The sequence below is a fragment of the Sycon ciliatum genome, chromosome 9, assembly GCF_964019385.1.
Source record: "Sycon ciliatum chromosome 9, ocSycCili1.1, whole genome shotgun sequence".
In the NCBI taxonomy this organism is placed as follows: Eukaryota; Metazoa; Porifera; class Calcarea; order Leucosolenida; family Sycettidae; genus Sycon; species Sycon ciliatum.
The window spans coordinates 28583390-28605766 of record NC_088651.1 but is presented as its reverse complement, the minus strand read 5'-3'; the positions used below and the strand labels follow the sequence as shown (position 1 = coordinate 28605766).

The following is a 22377-nucleotide window of genomic DNA, read 5'->3' as shown; positions in this document are numbered from 1 at the left end:
GGTTCTACTGCACTATGGCACGTTTTGTCTGTGTAGACGTTGACACGTTCAAGGTCGGCAGAGCAGCCTGGCCCTGCCACCACTTCTCGCACATATTCGGGAAGATAATGGACTTTCTTACAGAAAAAATAAAAACAATCATGACGGCGGGGTTTGTTCTTTCATTGTTACTTTAAATAAAACTGTTTTTTCCTCCGTCTATTATTTACATACCACAAACGTCCTTGCAATACTTACGAATGCAGATTGGTACCGAAGTAAGCTTGTTTCTGATGGTGCAATTTGGTGTGCTATCACCTTCAAGCAAAAATCCCTTGTTGCAAGAATAGATAACAGTATCATTATACTGAATATCCATCCTATCAGCAGTGCCATGTGCAATAGCAGGCACACTGCATTCGGGAACTGCACGCAGAAAGAGGATAACAGGAACAATGTTAGACTCGGCTGCAGAGCCAAGGATTGATTTATAAGTAGAAATGAAGGCCAAGGAACTACAAGTTACGCTATAATGTCCTCAAACACCACCAGTTACTAAACAAACCTCTCGTGCGACAACAATGCACGACACTGACCAACGGTACTGATGGTCTACACCTGTCAATCAGCTTTAGCACATCTTGCATGTGCACTCCAACAGCAAAGCACAGCACGATATATGAAGAAGAAACAAGCAAGAAATAATGTACATGATTGAAGTACTTACAATAACATAATGGTACTGGACGAAGACTACCATCACCAAAACATGTAACTGTGGAACTTCCTTGAAAAAAGTACCCATCCTGACATGTGTACTGAAACGTATCACCAGGTTCAATGAGTATGGCGTTACTCATGCCAGTACGTAGCCTGAGTGAAGAATTAATCATTCCAAATTGTATAGCAGATACACTGCAATTGAGAACTGGACATAAGGTCAAGAGAAGAAAAAGAAGAATGGAAATTATCCCTAGTTTTGACGGTTCTAGTGAGGGTATTCTTCCTGCCTGAAACTCTCCGGAACTCCAGAAAAAAGTTCATACTTGGAGTATTACTCAATCTTCGCTAGTTGGAGTATTATCATTTTATAACTTTCCACTATTAACTTTGTTATCAATCCGAACCCTTACCATCACAGTAGGGCACTGAAGTGAGATTTCCATCAGCCGTGCAATTTGGTGTGGCATCACCCACGATCCCCTGACCCTCTTGGCAAGAATAGGTAACACTGTGCGTGAATTGGACAACGGTTCTGTCAGCAGTGCCATTGGCAATGACAGGTACGTTACAGTACAGCGCTGTGCACAGAATAACGAAAACAAAATTTAATGATACATTTACTATTTTAGCATCAGTATAGTGTTGATTGAGAGCAATAAATACGCAGTCTGCGTAAGAGTTCTCGGTGTCAAGTAAAAAGTAAATTCTCATGAGAAATAATAACAATGCGAGACTCAGAGAGGGTGAAGTGCAAGGAGTATAATGAAACGCCTGTTGTCCAACAGTCGGTGCCGTTCAGTTTATGATGGAACTTGTTTCACAGTGTTGTGCCGTGCTCGTAGGTTTAGTGAACTTAAAGTATTGAAAGCTGTGTTCATTCACAAATATAACCCCAAGCAATGCATCCAGAAAGATGATGTCCGTATACACCACTACCTTCTTTACAACACCAGAGTGCAAAACGATGATTGGTGGCTGGGATTCCAAATTGTGTTCAGGGATCTTTGTGGTGGCAGTTTGAGCGTTGTCCCAAAGCTTGCCATACTGATAGATGTACTGACCAATACCACTGACATCCATTCCCTTGTTTACTTTCACTCAGACCATGATTTCAGCATAATTGTATTTCAATGATACGAGCGAATACTCGCGTTTTGCAGCACGTGAAGATGTTGCCTGAAGAGTGCAGCCGGTTTGAATTTTTAGGGATCCCTTTTCTCAGCACAGGCTGCAGCCAGCTGGCGTCGTCTGGCAAGGTAGAGTACTGATAATACTACGCTCTGTTTTGCGCCGTGTGAAGCCCTCCATCAGTGTCTGCAACATCATTGTTGTCGATGTAGAAATACGGACCGCTCAGTGGGTCGACATTCAGCTTCTCCTCGCAGTCGCTATTACTCCAGCGCTGACTATCGTCGCCACCAGTATCCAGTGTCGATTTTATGAGGGCTCTTCGTTGCTATGCATATAAGACTCGCCACTGCTGAACAAACTCAGCGAGATCGCCACCAAAGAAATAATTCCGATCGCGAACTAACTTTCAGCGCCGCTTCGTAAAGGGAGTCTCACGCTGACAACTCTGGACCTAAGTCCTTGTCGCGACACCTGTCGCCATCGCTGTGTCTAAACTCAACCTCCCTGTGACGAGCTCTCACCTAGCGCTAAAATCAATTGACCAGAGACATTTGAAGACACTTGAAACTCCTTTGACAACAAAGACACCCAGTCGATCGAAAAGAATCTTCAAACGCCACCTCACTGCGCGTCCCAAACTTTGACGTCACATTTTGATGATTGATATCAAGTACACAAGTGCTGGTTTTTGCTGGCCGGGGCTCAAAAGTTTATAACTTTTTTCACTATTAACTTTGTTATCCATCCGAACACTTACCATGACAGTAGGGCACTGAAGTGAGATTTCCATCAGCCGTGCAATTTGGTGTGGCATCACCCACGATCCGCTGACCCTCTTGGCAAGAATAGGTAACATTGTGCGTGAATTGGACAACGGCTCTGTCAGCAGTGCCATTGTCAATGAGAGGTACGTTACAGTACAGCGCTGTGCACAGAATAACGAAAACAAAATTTAATGATACATTTACTGTTTTAGCATCAGTATCGTGTTGATTGAGAGCGATAAAAGCACAGTCTGAGTAAGAGTTCTCGGTGTCAAGTAAAAAGTAAATTCTCATGAAAAATAATAACAATGCGGGACTCAGAGAGGGTGAAGTGCAAGGAGTATAATGAAACGCCTGTTGTCCAACAGTCGGTGTCGTTCAGTTTATGATGGCACTTGTTTCACAGTGTTGTGCCGTGCTCGTAGGTTTAGTACACTTAAAGTATTGAAAGCTGTGTTCATTCGCAAATATTACCCCAAGCTATGCATCCAGAAAGAAGATGTCCGTATACACCACTACCTTCTTTACAACACCAGAGTGCAAAACGATGATTGGTGGCTGGCCTTCCAAATTGTGTTCAGGGACCTCTGTGGTGGCAGTTTGAGCGTTGTCCCAAAGCTTGCCATACTGATAGATGTACTGACCAATACCACTGACATCCACTCCCTTCCACACTTTCACTCAGACCATGATTTCAGCATAATTGTATTTCAATGATACGAGCGAATACTCGCGTTTTGTAGCACGTGAAGATGTTGCCCCAAAGCGTTCAGCCGGTTTGACTTTCTAGGGATCCCTTTTCTCAGCACAGGCTGCAGCCAGCTTGGCGTCGTCTGGCAAGGTAGAGTACTGATAATACTACGCTCTGTTTTGCGCCGTGAGAAGCCCTCCATCAGTGTCTGCAACATCATTGTTGTCGATGTAGAAATACGGACCGCTCAGTGGGTCGACATTCAGCTTCTCCTCGCAGTCGCTATTACTCCAGCGCTGACTATCGTCGCCACCAGTATCCAGTGTCGATTTTATGAGGGCTCTTCGTTGCTATGCATATAAGACTCGCCACTGCTGAACAAACTCAGCGAGATCGCCACCAAAGAAATAATTCCGATCGCGAACTAACTTTCAGCGCCGCTTCGTAAAGGGAGTCTCACGCTGACAACTCTGGACCTAAATCCTTGTCGCGACACCTGTCGCCATCGCTGTGTCTAAACTCAACCTCCCTGTGACGAGCTCTCACCTAGCGCTAAAATCAATTGACCAGAGACATTTGAAGACACTTGAAACTCCTTTGACAACAAAGACACCCAGTCGATCGAAAAGAATCTTCAAACGCCGCCTCACTGCGCGTCCCAAACTTTGACGTCACATTTTGATGATTGATATCAAGTACACAAGTGCTGGTTTTTGCTGGCCGGGGCTCAAAAGTTTATAACTTTTTTCACTATTAACTTTGTTATCCATCCGAACACTTACCATGACAGTAGGGCACTGAAGTGAGATTTCCATCAGCCGTGCAATTTGGTGTGGCATCACCCACGATCCGCTGACCCTCTTGGCAAGAATAGGTAACATTGTGCGTGAATTGGACAACGGCTCTGTCAGCAGTGCCATTGTCAATGAGAGGTACGTTACAGTACAGCGCTGTGCACAGAATAACGAAAACAAAATTTAATGATACATTTACTGTTTTAGCATCAGTATCGTGTTGATTGAGAGCGATAAAAGCACAGTCTGAGTAAGAGTTCTCGGTGTCAAGTAAAAAGTAAATTCTCATGAAAAATAATAACAATGCGGGACTCAGAGAGGGTGAAGTGCAAGGAGTATAATGAAACGCCTGTTGTCCAACAGTCGGTGTCGTTCAGTTTATGATGGCACTTGTTTCACAGTGTTGTGCCGTGCTCGTAGGTTTAGTACACTTAAAGTATTGAAAGCTGTGTTCATTCGCAAATATTACCCCAAGCTATGCATCCAGAAAGAAGATGTCCGTATACACCACTACCTTCTTTACAACACCAGAGTGCAAAACGATGATTGGTGGCTGGCCTTCCAAATTGTGTTCAGGGACCTCTGTGGTGGCAGTTTGAGCGTTGTCCCAAAGCTTGCCATACTGATAGATGTACTGACCAATACCACTGACATCCACTCCCTTCCACACTTTCACTCAGACCATGATTTCAGCATAATTGTATTTCAATGATACGAGCGAATACTCGCGTTTTGTAGCACGTGAAGATGTTGCCCCAAAGCGTTCAGCCGGTTTGACTTTCTAGGGATCCCTTTTCTCAGCACAGGCTGCAGCCAGCTTGGCGTCGTCTGGCAAGGTAGAGTACTGATAATACTACGCTCTGTTTTGCGCCGTGAGAAGCCCTCCATCAGTGTCTGCAACATCATTGTTGTCGATGTAGAAATACGGACCGCTCAGTGGGTCGACATTCAGCTTCTCCTCGCAGTCGCTATTACTCCAGCGCTGACTATCGTCGCCACCAGTATCCAGTGTCGATTTTATGAGGGCTCTTCGTTGCTATGCATATAAGACTCGCCACTGCTGAACAAACTCAGCGAGATCGCCACCAAAGAAATAATTCCGATCGCGAACTAACTTTCAGCGCCGCTTCGTAAAGGGAGTCTCACGCTGACAACTCTGGACCTAAGTCCTTGTCGCGACACCTGTCGCCATCGCTGTGTCTAAACTCAACCTCCCTGTGACGAGCTCTCACCTAGCGCTAAAATCAATTGACCAGAGACATTTGAAGACACTTGAAACTCCTTTGACAACAAAGACACCCAGTCGATCGAAAAGAATCTTCAAACGCCACCTCACTGCGCGTCCCAAACTTTGACGTCACATTTTGATGATTGATATCAAGTACACAAGTGCTGGTTTTTGCTGGCCGGGGCTCAAAAGTTTATAACTTTTTTCACTATTAACTTTGTTATCCATCCGAACACTTACCATGACAGTAGGGCACTGAAGTGAGATTTCCATCAGCCGTGCAATTTGGTGTGGCATCACCCACGATCCGCTGACCCTCTTGGCAAGAATAGGTAACATTGTGCGTGAATTGGACAACGGCTCTGTCAGCAGTGCCATTGTCAATGAGAGGTACGTTACAGTACAGCGCTGTGCACAGAATAACGAAAACAAAATTTAATGATACATTTACTGTTTTAGCATCAGTATCGTGTTGATTGAGAGCGATAAAAGCACAGTCTGAGTAAGAGTTCTCGGTGTCAAGTAAAAAGTAAATTCTCATGAAAAATAATAACAATGCGGGACTCAGAGAGGGTGAAGTGCAAGGAGTATAATGAAACGCCTGTTGTCCAACAGTCGGTGTCGTTCAGTTTATGATGGCACTTGTTTCACAGTGTTGTGCCGTGCTCGTAGGTTTAGTACACTTAAAGTATTGAAAGCTGTGTTCATTCGCAAATATTACCCCAAGCTATGCATCCAGAAAGAAGATGTCCGTATACACCACTACCTTCTTTACAACACCAGAGTGCAAAACGATGATTGGTGGCTGGCCTTCCAAATTGTGTTCAGGGACCTCTGTGGTGGCAGTTTGAGCGTTGTCCCAAAGCTTGCCATACTGATAGATGTACTGACCAATACCACTGACATCCACTCCCTTCCACACTTTCACTCAGACCATGATTTCAGCATAATTGTATTTCAATGATACGAGCGAATACTCGCGTTTTGTAGCACGTGAAGATGTTGCCCCAAAGCGTTCAGCCGGTTTGACTTTCTAGGGATCCCTTTTCTCAGCACAGGCTGCAGCCAGCTTGGCGTCGTCTGGCAAGGTAGAGTACTGATAATACTACGCTCTGTTTTGCGCCGTGAGAAGCCCTCCATCAGTGTCTGCAACATCATTGTTGTCGATGTAGAAATACGGACCGCTCAGTGGGTCGACATTCAGCTTCTCCTCGCAGTCGCTATTACTCCAGCGCTGACTATCGTCGCCACCAGTATCCAGTGTCGATTTTATGAGGGCTCTTCGTTGCTATGCATATAAGACTCGCCACTGCTGAACAAACTCAGCGAGATCGCCACCAAAGAAATAATTCCGATCGCGAACTAACTTTCAGCGCCGCTTCGTAAAGGGAGTCTCACGCTGACAACTCTGGACCTAAGTCCTTGTCGCGACACCTGTCGCCATCGCTGTGTCTAAACTCAACCTCCCTGTGACGAGCTCTCACCTAGCGCTAAAATCAATTGACCAGAGACATTTGAAGACACTTGAAACTCCTTTGACAACAAAGACACCCAGTCGATCGAAAAGAATCTTCAAACGCCACCTCACTGCGCGTCCCAAACTTTGACGTCACATTTTGATGATTGATATCAAGTACACAAGTGCTGGTTTTTGGTGGCCGGGGCTCAAAAGTTTATAACTTTTTTCACTATTAACTTTGTTATCCATCCGAACACTTACCATGACAGTAGGGCACTGAAGTGAGATTTCCATCAGCCGTGCAATTTGGTGTGGCATCACCCACGATCCGCTGACCCTCTTGGCAAGAATAGGTAACATTGTGCGTGAATTGGACAACGGCTCTGTCAGCAGTGCCATTGTCAATGAGAGGTACGTTACAGTACAGCGCTGTGCACAGAATAACGAAAACAAAATTTAATGATACATTTACTGTTTTAGCATCAGTATCGTGTTGATTGAGAGCGATAAAAGCACAGTCTGAGTAAGAGTTCTCGGTGTCAAGTAAAAAGTAAATTCTCATGAAAAATAATAACAATGCGGGACTCAGAGAGGGTGAAGTGCAAGGAGTATAATGAAACGCCTGTTGTCCAACAGTCGGTGTCGTTCAGTTTATGATGGCACTTGTTTCACAGTGTTGTGCCGTGCTCGTAGGTTTAGTACACTTAAAGTATTGAAAGCTGTGTTCATTCGCAAATATTACCCCAAGCTATGCATCCAGAAAGAAGATGTCCGTATACACCACTACCTTCTTTACAACACCAGAGTGCAAAACGATGATTGGTGGCTGGCCTTCCAAATTGTGTTCAGGGACCTCTGTGGTGGCAGTTTGAGCGTTGTCCCAAAGCTTGCCATACTGATAGATGTACTGACCAATACCACTGACATCCACTCCCTTCCACACTTTCACTCAGACCATGATTTCAGCATAATTGTATTTCAATGATACGAGCGAATACTCGCGTTTTGTAGCACGTGAAGATGTTGCCCCAAAGCGTTCAGCCGGTTTGACTTTCTAGGGATCCCTTTTCTCAGCACAGGCTGCAGCCAGCTTGGCGTCGTCTGGCAAGGTAGAGTACTGATAATACTACGCTCTGTTTTGCGCCGTGAGAAGCCCTCCATCAGTGTCTGCAACATCATTGTTGTCGATGTAGAAATACGGACCGCTCAGTGGGTCGACATTCAGCTTCTCCTCGCAGTCGCTATTACTCCAGCGCTGACTATCGTCGCCACCAGTATCCAGTGTCGATTTTATGAGGGCTCTTCGTTGCTATGCATATAAGACTCGCCACTGCTGAACAAACTCAGCGAGATCGCCACCAAAGAAATAATTCCGATCGCGAACTAACTTTCAGCGCCGCTTCGTAAAGGGAGTCTCACGCTGACAACTCTGGACCTAAGTCCTTGTCGCGACACCTGTCGCCATCGCTGTGTCTAAACTCAACCTCCCTGTGACGAGCTCTCACCTAGCGCTAAAATCAATTGACCAGAGACATTTGAAGACACTTGAAACTCCTTTGACAACAAAGACACCCAGTCGATCGAAAAGAATCTTCAAACGCCACCTCACTGCGCGTCCCAAACTTTGACGTCACATTTTGATGATTGATATCAAGTACACAAGTGCTGGTTTTTGCTGGCCGGGGCTCAAAAGTTTATAACTTTTTTCACTATTAACTTTGTTATCCATCCGAACACTTACCATGACAGTAGGGCACTGAAGTGAGATTTCCATCAGCCGTGCAATTTGGTGTGGCATCACCCACGATCCGCTGACCCTCTTGGCAAGAATAGGTAACATTGTGCGTGAATTGGACAACGGCTCTGTCAGCAGTGCCATTGTCAATGAGAGGTACGTTACAGTACAGCGCTGTGCACAGAATAACGAAAACAAAATTTAATGATACATTTACTGTTTTAGCATCAGTATCGTGTTGATTGAGAGCGATAAAAGCACAGTCTGAGTAAGAGTTCTCGGTGTCAAGTAAAAAGTAAATTCTCATGAAAAATAATAACAATGCGGGACTCAGAGAGGGTGAAGTGCAAGGAGTATAATGAAACGCCTGTTGTCCAACAGTCGGTGTCGTTCAGTTTATGATGGCACTTGTTTCACAGTGTTGTGCCGTGCTCGTAGGTTTAGTACACTTAAAGTATTGAAAGCTGTGTTCATTCGCAAATATTACCCCAAGCTATGCATCCAGAAAGAAGATGTCCGTATACACCACTACCTTCTTTACAACACCAGAGTGCAAAACGATGATTGGTGGCTGGCCTTCCAAATTGTGTTCAGGGACCTCTGTGGTGGCAGTTTGAGCGTTGTCCCAAAGCTTGCCATACTGATAGATGTACTGACCAATACCACTGACATCCACTCCCTTCCACACTTTCACTCAGACCATGATTTCAGCATAATTGTATTTCAATGATACGAGCGAATACTCGCGTTTTGTAGCACGTGAAGATGTTGCCCCAAAGCGTTCAGCCGGTTTGACTTTCTAGGGATCCCTTTTCTCAGCACAGGCTGCAGCCAGCTTGGCGTCGTCTGGCAAGGTAGAGTACTGATAATACTACGCTCTGTTTTGCGCCGTGAGAAGCCCTCCATCAGTGTCTGCAACATCATTGTTGTCGATGTAGAAATACGGACCGCTCAGTGGGTCGACATTCAGCTTCTCCTCGCAGTCGCTATTACTCCAGCGCTGACTATCGTCGCCACCAGTATCCAGTGTCGATTTTATGAGGGCTCTTCGTTGCTATGCATATAAGACTCGCCACTGCTGAACAAACTCAGCGAGATCGCCACCAAAGAAATAATTCCGATCGCGAACTAACTTTCAGCGCCGCTTCGTAAAGGGAGTCTCACGCTGACAACTCTGGACCTAAGTCCTTGTCGCGACACCTGTCGCCATCGCTGTGTCTAAACTCAACCTCCCTGTGACGAGCTCTCACCTAGCGCTAAAATCAATTGACCAGAGACATTTGAAGACACTTGAAACTCCTTTGACAACAAAGACACCCAGTCGATCGAAAAGAATCTTCAAACGCCACCTCACTGCGCGTTCCAAACTTTGACGTCACATTTTGATGATTGATATCAAGTACACAAGTGCTGGTTTTTGCTGGCCGGGGCTCAAAAGTTTATAACTTTTTTCACTATTAACTTTGTTATCCATCCGAACACTTACCATGACAGTAGGGCACTGAAGTGAGATTTCCATCAGCCGTGCAATTTGGTGTGGCATCACCCACGATCCGCTGACCCTCTTGGCAAGAATAGGTAACATTGTGCGTGAATTGGACAACGGCTCTGTCAGCAGTGCCATTGTCAATGAGAGGTACGTTACAGTACAGCGCTGTGCACAGAATAACGAAAACAAAATTTAATGATACATTTACTGTTTTAGCATCAGTATCGTGTTGATTGAGAGCGATAAAAGCACAGTCTGAGTAAGAGTTCTCGGTGTCAAGTAAAAAGTAAATTCTCATGAAAAATAATAACAATGCGGGACTCAGAGAGGGTGAAGTGCAAGGAGTATAATGAAACGCCTGTTGTCCAACAGTCGGTGTCGTTCAGTTTATGATGGCACTTGTTTCACAGTGTTGTGCCGTGCTCGTAGGTTTAGTACACTTAAAGTATTGAAAGCTGTGTTCATTCGCAAATATTACCCCAAGCTATGCATCCAGAAAGAAGATGTCCGTATACACCACTACCTTCTTTACAACACCAGAGTGCAAAACGATGATTGGTGGCTGGCCTTCCAAATTGTGTTCAGGGACCTCTGTGGTGGCAGTTTGAGCGTTGTCCCAAAGCTTGCCATACTGATAGATGTACTGACCAATACCACTGACATCCACTCCCTTCCACACTTTCACTCAGACCATGATTTCAGCATAATTGTATTTCAATGATACGAGCGAATACTCGCGTTTTGTAGCACGTGAAGATGTTGCCCCAAAGCGTTCAGCCGGTTTGACTTTCTAGGGATCCCTTTTCTCAGCACAGGCTGCAGCCAGCTTGGCGTCGTCTGGCAAGGTAGAGTACTGATAATACTACGCTCTGTTTTGCGCCGTGAGAAGCCCTCCATCAGTGTCTGCAACATCATTGTTGTCGATGTAGAAATACGGACCGCTCAGTGGGTCGACATTCAGCTTCTCCTCGCAGTCGCTATTACTCCAGCGCTGACTATCGTCGCCACCAGTATCCAGTGTCGATTTTATGAGGGCTCTTCGTTGCTATGCATATAAGACTCGCCACTGCTGAACAAACTCAGCGAGATCGCCACCAAAGAAATAATTCCGATCGCGAACTAACTTTCAGCGCCGCTTCGTAAAGGGAGTCTCACGCTGACAACTCTGGACCTAAGTCCTTGTCGCGACACCTGTCGCCATCGCTGTGTCTAAACTCAACCTCCCTGTGACGAGCTCTCACCTAGCGCTAAAATCAATTGACCAGAGACATTTGAAGACACTTGAAACTCCTTTGACAACAAAGACACCCAGTCGATCGAAAAGAATCTTCAAACGCCACCTCACTGCGCGTCCCAAACTTTGACGTCACATTTTGATGATTGATATCAAGTACACAAGTGCTGGTTTTTGCTGGCCGGGGCTCAAAAGTTTATAACTTTTTTCACTATTAACTTTGTTATCCATCCGAACACTTACCATGACAGTAGGGCACTGAAGTGAGATTTCCATCAGCCGTGCAATTTGGTGTGGCATCACCCACGATCCGCTGACCCTCTTGGCAAGAATAGGTAACATTGTGCGTGAATTGGACAACGGCTCTGTCAGCAGTGCCATTGTCAATGAGAGGTACGTTACAGTACAGCGCTGTGCACAGAATAACGAAAACAAAATTTAATGATACATTTACTGTTTTAGCATCAGTATCGTGTTGATTGAGAGCGATAAAAGCACAGTCTGAGTAAGAGTTCTCGGTGTCAAGTAAAAAGTAAATTCTCATGAAAAATAATAACAATGCGGGACTCAGAGAGGGTGAAGTGCAAGGAGTATAATGAAACGCCTGTTGTCCAACAGTCGGTGTCGTTCAGTTTATGATGGCACTTGTTTCACAGTGTTGTGCCGTGCTCGTAGGTTTAGTACACTTAAAGTATTGAAAGCTGTGTTCATTCGCAAATATTACCCCAAGCTATGCATCCAGAAAGAAGATGTCCGTATACACCACTACCTTCTTTACAACACCAGAGTGCAAAACGATGATTGGTGGCTGGCCTTCCAAATTGTGTTCAGGGACCTCTGTGGTGGCAGTTTGAGCGTTGTCCCAAAGCTTGCCATACTGATAGATGTACTGACCAATACCACTGACATCCACTCCCTTCCACACTTTCACTCAGACCATGATTTCAGCATAATTGTATTTCAATGATACGAGCGAATACTCGCGTTTTGTAGCACGTGAAGATGTTGCCCCAAAGCGTTCAGCCGGTTTGACTTTCTAGGGATCCCTTTTCTCAGCACAGGCTGCAGCCAGCTTGGCGTCGTCTGGCAAGGTAGAGTACTGATAATACTACGCTCTGTTTTGCGCCGTGAGAAGCCCTCCATCAGTGTCTGCAACATCATTGTTGTCGATGTAGAAATACGGACCGCTCAGTGGGTCGACATTCAGCTTCTCCTCGCAGTCGCTATTACTCCAGCGCTGACTATCGTCGCCACCAGTATCCAGTGTCGATTTTATGAGGGCTCTTCGTTGCTATGCATATAAGACTCGCCACTGCTGAACAAACTCAGCGAGATCGCCACCAAAGAAATAATTCCGATCGCGAACTAACTTTCAGCGCCGCTTCGTAAAGGGAGTCTCACGCTGACAACTCTGGACCTAAGTCCTTGTCGCGACACCTGTCGCCATCGCTGTGTCTAAACTCAACCTCCCTGTGACGAGCTCTCACCTAGCGCTAAAATCAATTGACCAGAGACATTTGAAGACACTTGAAACTCCTTTGACAACAAAGACACCCAGTCGATCGAAAAGAATCTTCAAACGCCACCTCACTGCGCGTCCCAAACTTTGACGTCACATTTTGATGATTGATATCAAGTACACAAGTGCTGGTTTTTGCTGGCCGGGGCTCAAAAGTTTATAACTTTTTTCACTATTAACTTTGTTATCCATCCGAACACTTACCATGACAGTAGGGCACTGAAGTGAGATTTCCATCAGCCGTGCAATTTGGTGTGGCATCACCCACGATCCGCTGACCCTCTTGGCAAGAATAGGTAACATTGTGCGTGAATTGGACAACGGCTCTGTCAGCAGTGCCATTGTCAATGAGAGGTACGTTACAGTACAGCGCTGTGCACAGAATAACGAAAACAAAATTTAATGATACATTTACTGTTTTAGCATCAGTATCGTGTTGATTGAGAGCGATAAAAGCACAGTCTGAGTAAGAGTTCTCGGTGTCAAGTAAAAAGTAAATTCTCATGAAAAATAATAACAATGCGGGACTCAGAGAGGGTGAAGTGCAAGGAGTATAATGAAACGCCTGTTGTCCAACAGTCGGTGTCGTTCAGTTTATGATGGCACTTGTTTCACAGTGTTGTGCCGTGCTCGTAGGTTTAGTACACTTAAAGTATTGAAAGCTGTGTTCATTCGCAAATATTACCCCAAGCTATGCATCCAGAAAGAAGATGTCCGTATACACCACTACCTTCTTTACAACACCAGAGTGCAAAACGATGATTGGTGGCTGGCCTTCCAAATTGTGTTCAGGGACCTCTGTGGTGGCAGTTTGAGCGTTGTCCCAAAGCTTGCCATACTGATAGATGTACTGACCAATACCACTGACATCCACTCCCTTCCACACTTTCACTCAGACCATGATTTCAGCATAATTGTATTTCAATGATACGAGCGAATACTCGCGTTTTGTAGCACGTGAAGATGTTGCCCCAAAGCGTTCAGCCGGTTTGACTTTCTAGGGATCCCTTTTCTCAGCACAGGCTGCAGCCAGCTTGGCGTCGTCTGGCAAGGTAGAGTACTGATAATACTACGCTCTGTTTTGCGCCGTGAGAAGCCCTCCATCAGTGTCTGCAACATCATTGTTGTCGATGTAGAAATACGGACCGCTCAGTGGGTCGACATTCAGCTTCTCCTCGCAGTCGCTATTACTCCAGCGCTGACTATCGTCGCCACCAGTATCCAGTGTCGATTTTATGAGGGCTCTTCGTTGCTATGCATATAAGACTCGCCACTGCTGAACAAACTCAGCGAGATCGCCACCAAAGAAATAATTCCGATCGCGAACTAACTTTCAGCGCCGCTTCGTAAAGGGAGTCTCACGCTGACAACTCTGGACCTAAGTCCTTGTCGCGACACCTGTCGCCATCGCTGTGTCTAAACTCAACCTCCCTGTGACGAGCTCTCACCTAGCGCTAAAATCAATTGACCAGAGACATTTGAAGACACTTGAAACTCCTTTGACAACAAAGACACCCAGTCGATCGAAAAGAATCTTCAAACGCCACCTCACTGCGCGTTCCAAACTTTGACGTCACATTTTGATGATTGATATCAAGTACACAAGTGCTGGTTTTTGCTGGCCGGGGCTCAAAAGTTTATAACTTTTTTCACTATTAACTTTGTTATCCATCCGAACACTTACCATGACAGTAGGGCACTGAAGTGAGATTTCCATCAGCCGTGCAATTTGGTGTGGCATCACCCACGATCCGCTGACCCTCTTGGCAAGAATAGGTAACATTGTGCGTGAATTGGACAACGGCTCTGTCAGCAGTGCCATTGTCAATGAGAGGTACGTTACAGTACAGCGCTGTGCACAGAATAACGAAAACAAAATTTAATGATACATTTACTGTTTTAGCATCAGTATCGTGTTGATTGAGAGCGATAAAAGCACAGTCTGAGTAAGAGTTCTCGGTGTCAAGTAAAAAGTAAATTCTCATGAAAAATAATAACAATGCGGGACTCAGAGAGGGTGAAGTGCAAGGAGTATAATGAAACGCCTGTTGTCCAACAGTCGGTGTCGTTCAGTTTATGATGGCACTTGTTTCACAGTGTTGTGCCGTGCTCGTAGGTTTAGTACACTTAAAGTATTGAAAGCTGTGTTCATTCGCAAATATTACCCCAAGCTATGCATCCAGAAAGAAGATGTCCGTATACACCACTACCTTCTTTACAACACCAGAGTGCAAAACGATGATTGGTGGCTGGCCTTCCAAATTGTGTTCAGGGACCTCTGTGGTGGCAGTTTGAGCGTTGTCCCAAAGCTTGCCATACTGATAGATGTACTGACCAATACCACTGACATCCACTCCCTTCCACACTTTCACTCAGACCATGATTTCAGCATAATTGTATTTCAATGATACGAGCGAATACTCGCGTTTTGTAGCACGTGAAGATGTTGCCCCAAAGCGTTCAGCCGGTTTGACTTTCTAGGGATCCCTTTTCTCAGCACAGGCTGCAGCCAGCTTGGCGTCGTCTGGCAAGGTAGAGTACTGATAATACTACGCTCTGTTTTGCGCCGTGAGAAGCCCTCCATCAGTGTCTGCAACATCATTGTTGTCGATGTAGAAATACGGACCGCTCAGTGGGTCGACATTCAGCTTCTCCTCGCAGTCGCTATTACTCCAGCGCTGACTATCGTCGCCACCAGTATCCAGTGTCGATTTTATGAGGGCTCTTCGTTGCTATGCATATAAGACTCGCCACTGCTGAACAAACTCAGCGAGATCGCCACCAAAGAAATAATTCCGATCGCGAACTAACTTTCAGCGCCGCTTCGTAAAGGGAGTCTCACGCTGACAACTCTGGACCTAAGTCCTTGTCGCGACACCTGTCGCCATCGCTGTGTCTAAACTCAACCTCCCTGTGACGAGCTCTCACCTAGCGCTAAAATCAATTGACCAGAGACATTTGAAGACACTTGAAACTCCTTTGACAACAAAGACACCCAGTCGATCGAAAAGAATCTTCAAACGCCACCTCACTGCGCGTCCCAAACTTTGACGTCACATTTTGATGATTGATATCAAGTACACAAGTGCTGGTTTTTGCTGGCCGGGGCTCAAAAGTTTATAACTTTTTTCACTATTAACTTTGTTATCCATCCGAACACTTACCATGACAGTAGGGCACTGAAGTGAGATTTCCATCAGCCGTGCAATTTGGTGTGGCATCACCCACGATCCGCTGACCCTCTTGGCAAGAATAGGTAACATTGTGCGTGAATTGGACAACGGCTCTGTCAGCAGTGCCATTGTCAATGAGAGGTACGTTACAGTACAGCGCTGTGCACAGAATAACGAAAACAAAATTTAATGATACATTTACTGTTTTAGCATCAGTATCGTGTTGATTGAGAGCGATAAAAGCACAGTCTGAGTAAGAGTTCTCGGTGTCAAGTAAAAAGTAAATTCTCATGAAAAATAATAACAATGCGGGACTCAGAGAGGGTGAAGTGCAAGGAGTATAATGAAACGCCTGTTGTCCAACAGTCGGTGTCGTTCAGTTTATGATGGCACTTGTTTCACAGTGTTGTGCCGTGCTCGTAGGTTTAGTACACTTAAAGTATTGAAAGCTGTGTTCATTCGCAAATATTACCCCAAGCTATGCATCCAGAAAGAAGATGTCCGTATACACCACTACCTTCTTTACAACACCAGAGTGCAAAACGATGATTGGTGGCTGGCCTTCCAAATTGTGTTCAGGGACCTCTGTGGTGGCAGTTTGAGCGTTGTCCCAAAGCTTGCCATACTGATAGATGTACTGACCAATACCACTGACATCCACTCCCTTCCACACTTTCACTCAGACCATGATTTCAGCATAATTGTATTTCAATGATACGAGCGAATACTCGCGTTTTGTAGCACGTGAAGATGTTGCCCCAAAGCGTTCAGCCGGTTTGACTTTCTAGGGATCCCTTTTCTCAGCACAGGCTGCAGCCAGCTTGGCGTCGTCTGGCAAGGTAGAGTACTGATAATACTACGCTCTGTTTTGCGCCGTGAGAAGCCCTCCATCAGTGTCTGCAACATCATTGTTGTCGATGTAGAAATACGGACCGCTCAGTGGGTCGACATTCAGCTTCTCCTCGCAGTCGCTATTACTCCAGCGCTGACTATCGTCGCCACCAGTATCCAGTGTCGATTTTATGAGGGCTCTTCGTTGCTATGCATATAAGACTCGCCACTGCTGAACAAACTCAGCGAGATCGCCACCAAAGAAATAATTCCGATCGCGAACTAACTTTCAGCGCCGCTTCGTAAAGGGAGTCTCACGCTGACAACTCTGGACCTAAGTCCTTGTCGCGACACCTGTCGCCATCGCTGTGTCTAAACTCAACCTCCCTGTGACGAGCTCTCACCTAGCGCTAAAATCAATTGACCAGAGACATTTGAAGACACTTGAAACTCCTTTGACAACAAAGACACCCAGTCGATCGAAAAGAATCTTCAAACGCCACCTCACTGCGCGTCCCAAACTTTGACGTCACATTTTGATGATTGATATCAAGTACACAAGTGCTGGTTTTTGCTGGCCGGGGCTCAAAAGTTTATAACTTTTTTCACTATTAACTTTGTTATCCATCCGAACACTTACCATGACAGTAGGGCACTGAAGTGAGATTTCCATCAGCCGTGCAATTTGGTGTGGCATCACCCACGATCCGCTGACCCTCTTGGCAAGAATAGGTAACATTGTGCGTGAATTGGACAACGGCTCTGTCAGCAGTGCCATTGTCAATGAGAGGTACGTTACAGTACAGCGCTGTGCACAGAATAACGAAAACAAAATTTAATGATACATTTACTGTTTTAGCATCAGTATCGTGTTGATTGAGAGCGATAAAAGCACAGTCTGAGTAAGAGTTCTCGGTGTCAAGTAAAAAGTAAATTCTCATGAAAAATAATAACAATGCGGGACTCAGAGAGGGTGAAGTGCAAGGAGTATAATGAAACGCCTGTTGTCCAACAGTCGGTGTCGTTCAGTTTATGATGGCACTTGTTTCACAGTGTTGTGCCGTGCTCGTAGGTTTAGTACACTTAAAGTATTGAAAGCTGTGTTCATTCGCAAATATTACCCCAAGCTATGCATCCAGAAAGAAGATGTCCGTATACACCACTACCTTCTTTACAACACCAGAGTGCAAAACGATGATTGGTGGCTGGCCTTCCAAATTGTGTTCAGGGACCTCTGTGGTGGCAGTTTGAGCGTTGTCCCAAAGCTTGCCATACTGATAGATGTACTGACCAATACCACTGACATCCACTCCCTTCCACACTTTCACTCAGACCATGATTTCAGCATAATTGTATTTCAATGATACGAGCGAATACTCGCGTTTTGTAGCACGTGAAGATGTTGCCCCAAAGCGTTCAGCCGGTTTGACTTTCTAGGGATCCCTTTTCTCAGCACAGGCTGCAGCCAGCTTGGCGTCGTCTGGCAAGGTAGAGTACTGATAATACTACGCTCTGTTTTGCGCCGTGAGAAGCCCTCCATCAGTGTCTGCAACATCATTGTTGTCGATGTAGAAATACGGACCGCTCAGTGGGTCGACATTCAGCTTCTCCTCGCAGTCGCTATTACTCCAGCGCTGACTATCGTCGCCACCAGTATCCAGTGTCGATTTTATGAGGGCTCTTCGTTGCTATGCATATAAGACTCGCCACTGCTGAACAAACTCAGCGAGATCGCCACCAAAGAAATAATTCCGATCGCGAACTAACTTTCAGCGCCGCTTCGTAAAGGGAGTCTCACGCTGACAACTCTGGACCTAAGTCCTTGTCGCGACACCTGTCGCCATCGCTGTGTCTAAACTCAACCTCCCTGTGACGAGCTCTCACCTAGCGCTAAAATCAATTGACCAGAGACATTTGAAGACACTTGAAACTCCTTTGACAACAAAGACACCCAGTCGATCGAAAAGAATCTTCAAACGCCACCTCACTGCGCGTCCCAAACTTTGACGTCACATTTTGATGATTGATATCAAGTACACAAGTGCTGGTTTTTGCTGGCCGGGGCTCAAAAGTTTAATGTTGGGTTAGCTTTTGGGCTAACCCTAGTTAGCGATAAGACCGATGCGCTGCTCTCTATCTCATGCTAGCTGCGACCGAGCTGGCTTTACACGTGCACTCAACTGCTGCGCATGCGCGCCCAAATCGCCTTGGGTAGCTCTTGCTGCGCTGACTTTGGCTTGCGCTTTCCTTTGCAGTGTCACTGAGCAGCAACCGGAATTTGTTTGTTGAGAATAGAATTAATTATTCAGACTCCTTGTAGATTCCTCGCAGCCGTTTACTGCACGACAAACATGTTGTCTACCTCTGAAGCACGCCGTATGAACGTGTCGGACTTGCGGGCCGAGCTGGAAGGCCGTGGGCTGAATTCGAGCGGAACAAAGCCCCAGCTTCTTGCCCGTTTGCTGCTCAGTATCCAGGACACGTCGAGCTCGGCGGCACGGGAACCTCGATCTCCGTCGGCCACGCCATCCTCGCGGCAGGAGCACGAGCAGGAGCAAGATCTGGAGAGTGCTGCAGCAGCTTCTCCGACTCCCCAGATCCCGGACCGGAGCAGTAATGACGATTTGCGCCAGTTTGTGCGGCAGGAAGTACATTCCGCCGTCACCGTTGCCTTGTCGGAGGCGATCGCTCCAATGCTGGCCACCATCACTGCCCCTGGATCCGCTGGGAATCAACCTTCGGCGGAGTCTTCCAACGCTGGTAATCTCTCCGTTCCCCAGACTATACGAGAGAAAATATTGAAGGGTGACTTTGTAGATTTCACCCAGCTGCTGCCCGATACTATCGCCACCTCGTATTCTGCCCCACGCCAGCTTCATCTGCAGTTCAGCAGTGGCGGCCAGTCTCTGGAGGTGGTGGAAGGTGGAGCGGCGCAGCCCGTTCGTCGACGCGTCCACGACTTGCCGACATGGCTGGAGGCATGGACTCTCTTCATGAACGTCGTGTGTTCTGCCAACCCGTCCCGCCTGCAGGAGATGCTCTCCTACCAAGCCACCATAGTTGCAGCCAACAGGCAATACTATCCGGAGGCTTGGCTGTCGTACGACACCCAGTTTCGCTCTGCCATTTCTGCTCAGCCAGGCAAGCGCTTTGACGTCATCGACATAAATCTGTGGCAAATGTCCGTGACTAGCCGATCAAGGCCCACATGTGAGTCCTGCCGCCTCATCCATCCCGGAGGCGGCCAGTGTCCCTTTCGTCCGCACCGTAACAACCAGCAAGCCTTCAATGGAGTCCGCACGGTGTCTAATGGCCAACCGATCTGCCGGAACTTCAACGCTGGGCGTTGCAGTCTCAGCACGTGCAAGTACGCCCATGTCTGCAACCGCTGCGGGTCCAAGGACCACAACGGATCTAAGTGCGGTAGGCGCCAGTAACTCTGCTGCTTTGGCTGCAGCTCCCGCGATTGTACATATTTCTCCCTGCACTTCACGTTCTACTGATTTCACAAGCGCATGTCCTGCTGTCCACACACCCCTCTCTGTTTCTCGCTTCGAATCACTGCTCCGTAACCACCCTGACAGTTCATTGGCTTCGTATGTTATTAACGGCCTCCGCTGCGGCTTTGACATTGGCTTTACCGGCAACCGCATAACTAACCAGCACTCGTCCAACCTCTCATCAGCATTCCAGCACTCTGCATTTGTGTCTGCACAGCTCACCGCTTCCTGCAACGCCGGCTACACGGCTGGCCCATTTGACTCGCCCCCATTCCCATTTATGTACTGCTCTGGCATTGGCGCTGTTCCGAAAAAGAATGGCAAGCTACGCTTGATACACCACCTGTCCAGCCCTGCCGGCTCCAGCGTTAACGACGGGATCCCTGCCGAGCCTTTCTCTTTGCAGTACATCAGCATTGATGAAGCCATTAACATCATTATGTCCTCCCCGTCTCCTGTCTATCTCTCTAAACTCGATGTGAAGAGTGCTTTTCGTCAAATACCTGTCCGCCCACAGGATTGGCATCTCCTCGGCATCCTGTGGCAGGGGAAGTACTACTACGACCGTGTCTTGCCATTTGGGCTCCGCTCTAGCCCGGCGGTATTTGATGCAGTGGCAGCCACCATCGAATGGATAATGCACCACGAATTCTCCATCCCTAATTTGCTGCATTTCCTGGACGACTACTTGTGCGTGAGCGTGGGCCAGGCAGTGGCGAATCGGCAGCTGGCCATTCTTCTCCGTGCATTCTCATACCTCGGAGTCCCGCTCGCGCCTGCAAAGGTGGAAGGCCCGTCTCGTACCTTGACATTCCTGGGCATTATCCTGGATTGTGAGAAGATGGAAGCCCGGCTCCCTGACGACAAATTGGCCGACATCAAGCGCCTGTTGACTGCAGCGAGCATCAACCCCACCATGTCTCAGCGCGAACTCGAATCTCTTCTGGGGAAACTCTCCTTCGCTGCAAGAGTCATCGTACCCGGCCGGACATTTATGCGGCGCCTGTGGTCTATTTGCAGTCGCTACCAGCAGCCTCACTACCGCATCAGTCTGACTACCGAGTGCCAGGAAGATATCCAATGGTGGCTACGGCTCCTGGAACAATGGAACGGAAAATCATTCTTCCTGTTCCCAGATTGGACACCATCTCCAGACTTGGAGCTGTTCACTGATGCCAGTGGCACCCTGGGCTGGGGCGCATTCAACAGCGGCCGCTGGCTTCAAGGGACCTGGTCGCCTGAGCAACTCACTCACAGCATTGAGTGGAAGGAGCTCTACGCGTTGGTCACAGCGTGCTGCACGTGGGCCAAGGAATGGCGCCAGCTTCGTATCACAATGCACTGCGACAACAAGGTTGTGGTAGATTGCATCCGCTCCGGCACATCCAAGTCACCGCCAGTGATGACCCTGATCAGGGAGCTGTTCTTTGTGTGCGCCCGCTTCAATTTCACCGTCACTGCTGCTCACATTGCTGGCCAGTCTAACTGCATTGCCGATTCGCTGTCTCGTTTCCGCATGGAAGAATTCCGACGTCTCGCCCCAGCTGCTCAAGCACAACCAGACCGAGTAGTGCTGCCATTCCAGTCGATGTAATATAGCCTTGACATACAGGTACCGATTGTCATTGCTAAATTGCCGTATTGAGAACCTGCGTTGGATTTCATCCATCTGCATGCCTACCTTTATCCATCTCGTGCCTTAATCACTTGTTCTTAGCTCTCGTGCATTGGTGGTGAACGCTTGCTGGGGTGCCGTGTGCTGGTTTTCTGGGAACAGCTTCCTTCAACTGGTTGCTTTGCTGCTACTATCTCTGCTTAAAATTGCATACTATTGGTCGGCTGTTTGCGACGCCAATCAGTAGTCATTGCACCCGGTCGCGGGTACTATTGCCGCTCAAGCATGAGCGATTGCTTTGGCCGTTTGCAACGCCAACTGCTTCACCCTGGTTGGCTGTTTGCAACGTCGATCAGGGAACTTTGCACCCGGTCGCGGGTACTGCTGCAGCTCAGTCGTGAGCGATCACTTTGGCTGTTTGCAACGCCAATCGCTTCACCAGTTGATCGAAACCAGCACACTGGTGTACCCCAATCATCCTTGTGCGGTGTTGTGAGAATGCGTGGGTATGC

At 47.1% G+C, this 22377-nt stretch overlaps 1 protein-coding gene across 1 annotated transcript; it reads right to left on the bottom strand.

Moving 5' to 3' along the window:
* Window positions 1-1095: 1095 nt before the first annotated feature.
* On the bottom strand, window positions 1096-19103 carry LOC135824412 (sushi, von Willebrand factor type A, EGF and pentraxin domain-containing protein 1-like). Its single transcript, XM_065337147.1, has 13 exons — window positions 19090-19103; window positions 17391-17512; window positions 15911-16078; window positions 14431-14598; window positions 12951-13118; window positions 11471-11638; window positions 9991-10158; window positions 8511-8678; window positions 7031-7198; window positions 5551-5718; window positions 4071-4238; window positions 2591-2758; window positions 1096-1280 (listed from the first exon to the last, which is right to left on the bottom strand). The coding sequence occupies exons 1-13, from the start codon at window positions 19101-19103 to the stop codon at window positions 1096-1098; spliced, it is 2001 nt and encodes a 666-aa protein (XP_065193219.1).
* Between the last annotated feature and the right edge of the window lie 3274 nt (window positions 19104-22377).